The sequence below is a fragment of the Acipenser ruthenus genome, chromosome 6, assembly GCF_902713425.1.
Source record: "Acipenser ruthenus chromosome 6, fAciRut3.2 maternal haplotype, whole genome shotgun sequence".
NCBI classification, from domain to species: domain Eukaryota; kingdom Metazoa; phylum Chordata; class Actinopteri; order Acipenseriformes; family Acipenseridae; genus Acipenser; species Acipenser ruthenus.
The window spans coordinates 43,483,156-43,489,495 of NC_081194.1; the positions used below are offsets into that span (position 1 = coordinate 43,483,156).

Genomic DNA, 6,340 nt, shown 5'->3' on the forward strand with positions numbered 1-6,340 from the left:
AAAAAGCTATTTTAATCATAATGCTTTTTTTTAAGTATTAGGAAAATCTTGAAATAAATAGACAGAATCTATGTCTGTAGTATCTGGAATCTGTGTTCGTGTATGTATATATATATATAATATATATATATATATTACACACACACACACACCCCTATATGTATTTTCCCTCTGAGAAATGTAGAGTGTTCTGATAGAGTGAGGTAGGGAGAGTTTTATATACATTTATATATATATATGAAACAAAACAATTGTTGTTCTAAGAGGGCACTAACATCTGCTGTCCTTTTTTTTTTCAGGTTATGAAGACAGCATGGAGTTCCCAGACCACAGCAGACATTTGCTACAGTGTCTGAGTGAGCAGAGACATCAGGGTTTTCTTTGTGATTCCATTGTACTGGTCGGCGATGCCCAGTTCCGAGCCCACCGTGCTGTGCTGGCTTCGTGCAGCATGTACTTCCACCTCTTTTACAAGGACCAGCCGGACAAAAGGGACATTGTTCATCTCAACAGTGACATTGTTACAGCCCCGGCTTTCGCTCTCCTGCTTGAATTCATGTACGAGGGGAAGATCCAGTTCAAAGCCCTCCCCATTGAGGACGTGCTGGCTGCCGCCAGTTACCTCCACATGTATGATATAGTCAAGGTCTGCAAGAAGAAACTGAAAGAGAAAGCCACGACCGATGCAGACAGCACCAAGAGGGAAGAAGACGCCTCCAGCTGCTCTGACAAAGTGGAGAGCTACTCAGAGGGCAGCAGCGTGAACCCAGCGGGTGAGCTCCTACCCAGCGATGCAGAGGATGATGACTCTGAAAGCAACAAGAGAGACTTTCTCCCTGAGCATGGGAACATGTGGATGAGGTTGCCCTCTGACTCTGCGGGTACCCCTCACACTGGTGGCAGCAGCAGCAGGGAGGCAGAGACAAACACAGCAGCAGCTGGAAAAACTGAAACGGCCGCCAGTCCCTGCAGCTCGACTGGGTCTTTGTCTCAAAGGTCTGTCACCTCCAGGAGGGTGTCGGCAGATGCAGACTGTGTGCTGGACTTGTCCATCAAATCAATCCTGGCAGGGGGTGGTGGGGAGAGCCTCTCTGGAAACAGCCCTTACTTGTGTAGCCCAGTGGCAGTTGCCCCAGACAGTTTGCAGAACAGTCTGGTGCAGGTAAAGGTGGAAAAAGAAGGGGCTTCTGACGAGGAGGACTTGGGCAATGGTGATTACGAGATGGAACACAGTGGTGGGGCAGCCACCAAGAAGGCACTCCTAAGCACCAATGGCGGGGGCCACCACCACCACCATAGCCGACTCCATTACGAGACCACCGCATCTCACCTTTCTGCCATCCGTGAGGCCTCCCTGTCCAGTGAGCTGGACCGCGAGGACAAGGCAAGCGAGGACGACGAAATGCTAAGCCCGGAAAGTGAGCGGGCCCAAACAGAGGCCACCAGCATAGACAGCGGCCTGCTGCCCTACATCTCCAACATGCTGAGCACATCCCACAGTCAGATCTTTATGTGCCCCCTGTGCAACAAGGTCTTCCCCAGCCCACACATTCTGCAGATCCACCTCAGCACACACTTCCGCGAGCAGGAAGGTGTGCGCACCAAGCCGGCCAGCGATGTCAACGTGCCGACCTGCTCCATTTGTGGCAAGACTTTCTCATGCATGTACACCCTCAAGCGACACGAACGGACCCACTCGGGTGAAAAGCCCTATACCTGTGCCCAGTGTGGTAAAAGCTTCCAGTACTCTCACAACCTGAGCCGGCACGCAGTGGTGCACACCCGTGAAAAGCCACATGCCTGCAAGTGGTGCGAGCGCAGGTTCACGCAGTCGGGAGACCTGTACCGACATATCCGCAAGTTTCACTGCGAGCTGGTGAACTCACTTTCAGTTAAAAGTGAAGCACTGAACTTGCCCGCTGTAAGGGACTGGGCTATAGAGGATAGCTCTCAAGAACTCTGGAAATAAATGATAAGAATAATTTAATAACATAAATTATAAATAAATTGGGCAGAGGTATGTTTGGGGGGTGGGTGGGAGGGAGCATGATCATGAATCAGTGATGTTTCTTGTACTTCAGTTGCATTTCAACCTTTTACTGCTACACTGCACTTTAGTAGCAAATTAAAATGTTACTACTTGAGCTAAAAAAAAAAAAAATCCTGATTGAAAGGAAGCATATTCATTTTTTTATTTACATTTCTTTTTTGAAAATTTAACCCCCACCTTGTATACATTTGTTATGAAATGTAGACATTTTTATGTAACAGAAGCCAGGAGTTTGGCATCAATATGATCGCAATCACATGCCTATCACTTTTTGTGTGTTAGACATGTAGCCCCCTACATGTACATGGTATGAAATATTGAACAAGAAAAATTACACTAAATGGGTACTGTCCACCATTTTTTATAGTGCACTACTGTAGTTTAAAATGAAATAATACAATATTTATCATGCAAAGCCCTTGCGGGAAGTATGGGGTGGGGTGGACTGGGGGGGGGGGGGGGTATACATTTACCTACATTGTTTTCTTGTGCTACTGCGAAACATGACTGATGATGGACAAAAGGTAACCCATTTAATGTATGGTATCCCTTTTCAAATGAGCTGTAGGTTTCTCACAAATGGGAAGCTTAGCACAGATTTTTAAAGTATATCATCAATCCATAACTAAGTAAACTTCAGTCCCCTGTGTAGATTTCTACATTTGCTAAGAGTTTTCTATTTAAGAATGGATACCATAGTCCTACTGTACTCCAAACCCTGTATATTAAAATGTGAATTGCTGTTCTTGTCTACTGTAAGTGATCAAATACTTGACAGGTTGCGCTATTGCTTTTAGTTCAGCCTGTTCAAAATTTAAATATTACAACTACAGAAAATGCATGAGTTTGAATATTTATTTTTGTTTATATACTTTTGTGTTTTTTTGTTTTGTTTTGTTTAAATTAACTGCATTATTTAATTCCTAAATAAATATTAGTTTTTTTTTAATTTTATTTCTTATTAATAAAATTAGAAGCGCCATTGAAATGTTCATTGGGACTATGAAGAACATTAAGAATGCACTGATCCTTTTCTTTTTTTTTTTAAATAAAGTATATAATTGTAGGCCTCTGTCAGATGAAAAACAAGTGGAGATTACGTTAACATTAACATATTAGCCTTCTGAAGGTGTTTTCAACTCTAATTATATGCAGGGGTCCCTGACTGACCCAGACGCATTTCTATTTCAGTACTGTTGTGTTGGATGAGAATTGCTGTCTGTGTATCTGTCAGAAGAATGGGTGGAAAGTTGGCTTTTTGGTTTCTCAGCTTTGTCAGAAACAACCATGAGTGACCATTGAATTGATAGCCGATGCATCATGTTTTTTTTTTATTAATATTTTTGTTTGGCACTTGCAACATACTTTCAAAAGTTGTTTTTAGTTTTGGAAAATTTTGGTCGCAAGCTGGTTGCTGTACCCTGTGGATAAGTAGGGACCGTAATTTCTAGCGCATTATTCAACTAAACTAGTTGCGTGCCAAATTGCATAGAAAATACTTTCATTGATTGGTTTAAATTATGAATCACTTGGTTGTAGCCCAGATCACTGTCAGGAGAACACACAGCTCTGGATACTATTGTAAACATGCTGTATATTATATCCAGCGATGTATAATTTAAAAATACTACTGCACAACTAGAGACAAAACAAGGCTGTTTTTCCTGAAAGAACATGATTAAGTTGGATAGCTTTTTGCTTAAACTGAATGGACTGGTCAGCCCTGGTTGATGTGGGGTCTGATACACTAGGTGTATCCTAGCAGCAGAAGCTGCAGCAGCCTGACGTGTGGCTCTTGCAAGCAACACAGGGCAAAAGTGTTTTGCACAGTGTTTGTTTTCTCTCTCTTGCACTCACAAATAAGGTATATGAGAGTAGCACGGAAATCTTGGCCGTGTTTCATTTCTTTTTATGTTAAAATGTACTTGACCGCCTTAAACTACTGTAAAAATAGCTTATTTTTGTGCAGAAGGTAATTATTGGAAAACTAAAATAGTGTATTAATGGACTGTTTCAATTTGTATAATATATAAAAAAATAAAAAAATAACTGTGAAAAATGGCCTCTAAGCATCTCCAGTCATTAGTTACTTGAAGAGTTTAAATAAACATGTTCAAATCTGCTAGGGAGGAAGGAAGAAATCTGTGGATAAGGACAATCCTGTCTTTAAGAAATAAACAGATTTTTTAAAACTTTTTTTTTTTTAATTGTTTTTTTTATTGGTATTCCCTGTAAGAGTGAGTTTCTGTTTGACATTGTTCATTTGTTTTCTGGATTTAGACTGACGTTTAGCTTTGACAATCATAGTATGTTTTATTTTCATGAGGGGAGTAAATTATAATGCTGTTTAGTTTTGTACTTTTTTTGGTGTGCTGTTGGTGACATTTTTTAATCGTGTGCTGACTGCAATAAATTATATGCCCCTGAGAAATCATTTTTTGTCTTAATTCATTTTTTTTGCATGTATTTGAAATATTTCAACAGCAATGCAAACGTCTGATTACTTGTATTACCAATAGCGTTCTGTTTGTTCTAGTGGTTCTTATTATGATCCATAAAGTCAACTGCAAAGTTCTTGATTGTGAGTTACACATTTTACAGTTCCATATGTATTTTTTCTATGTATATTAATATCCAAGCTTGTGGGTTTATATTATTAAATAAGTCAGGCTTCAATTCTTACAGAACACAAAACAGTTGTCCAAACACTAATTTGAAAAAAAAAAAGGGGGGGAGGGAGGACGGGACATATTTGGTTTACACCATACAAACTGTGTTTCTTTATGTTCCTTCTACAGGAGGCTGACACAGGTTAATGAATGTGTTCATGCAGACAATATTCCTGTCAAGTACATTGGAACACAATACAGAATTGTAACACAATACAGAAGTAACCGGGGCTGTCGTCGTTACATTTCCAGACATTATTTCAGGTTTTATTTGATTTCTGTTAAGGGTTACTATAGGTTTATAGATAGTATTCCTAACACAACATCCTACTTTTCATAAGCAAACTTATGATTGAAACAATGGGCCCTATTCACAAAGCTTTAACTCATGTAGGGCCCTATGAAATCAGAACATGGACGGAATCATGGAATGCAGAGAAAGAAATGGAATTAGGCACCTGAGGACATTACCACAAAATCAGTTTAAACAAACAATATATATATGTATATATTTTAAAAATGACATTGAAATAGTGTTTGTATGACAAGAGGCTTCAGGAAACACACATCATGGGAACGCATGAAATAAATATTTTTGCACCTCTCAGCCACCATACACGACTGATTTTAACTGTAAACTGTTTTAACTTCACTTGCTAGCTACCATTATCGCTGGGGGGGGGGGGGACAACTATCTATAAGTTATTCTGAGCAGATAGTACTGTAATGACTACTGCATGTGTCTAGTTGCTGCATTTTGTCTCCAAAGTTATATTACGACGTGCCTTTTTATTAAATTAGAATAAATCAAAATATTCAGGCTTTTATTTACATTGTTATTAATTATTAATGAAAACATTAAATCTATTTTGCAATGTTATAGTTCAGCTTGTGTTGAAAAGAAAAATTACTAAAAAAAAAAAAAAAAAAGCCTACATTTTTTTTTTTAATTTACAATGTTCCTAGTTTGTTTCTATTACATTGTGCCAATTTGTACCCTTTTTTCTGAAAGCACTTTGATTAAAACTGTTTAGAAAGGGTTTTTTTTTGTCATATTTGTTCATGCATTTCTAGCTTCATCATTGCTGTCAATGTATCAAACGCTTGTGGTTATAAAGAAAAAAAACTAACAAATGACAGATTTTTAAAACCGAAAAATCCAAAATCAGGAAAAAATAAATCTGAAAATTCAAAATAATAAAACAGATTTCATAGGGCCCTACTCATGAAGAGTTGAATTTATTCCAACGTCTATTTTTATGAATAAAACATACACCATTTTCTAGACTGTCGGCTAATTTAAGCATAGAACAGTTTCTTGAATATTAAGCTTTTTTAATTGATGGAAACATAAATTATTTTCATAATTATTTATGAAAAGTGCCTAATTGAGAAAAACATGTATTTATTTAAAATGTTTATGTAAATCAGGTCTGTTGGTAACTGCTGTAGTACATTTACATCCTAGTCACATTTTATAATATCGGCTATGAAGATATTTTAAGTATTTTAGCATGCTGTTATGGGATGGCTTGAATGATTTGATGAACAATGACATTTCATGAGGGGGAGAAATCAATAAGTGTTCCTATTTAATATGAAACATGATATGGCAAATTAT

The 6,340-nt window shown here is 38.3% G+C and overlaps 1 protein-coding gene across 3 annotated transcripts in view; it reads left to right on the forward strand.

The window, feature by feature from the left end:
• Window positions 1-4,481, forward strand: part of LOC131737288 (zinc finger and BTB domain-containing protein 18-like) — an 8,906-nt gene extending 4,425 nt beyond the window's left edge. For all 3 annotated transcript variants that reach the window (XM_059025409.1, XM_059025407.1, XM_059025408.1), the window contains exon 2: window positions 300-4,481. In XM_059025409.1, coding sequence (XP_058881392.1) covers window positions 314-1,969 — 1,656 coding nt within the window. In that variant the 5' untranslated portion in view covers window positions 300-313 and the 3' untranslated portion in view covers window positions 1,970-4,481. The remainder of the gene's footprint in view (window positions 1-299) is intronic.
• Window positions 4,482-6,340: the final 1,859 nt, after the last annotated feature.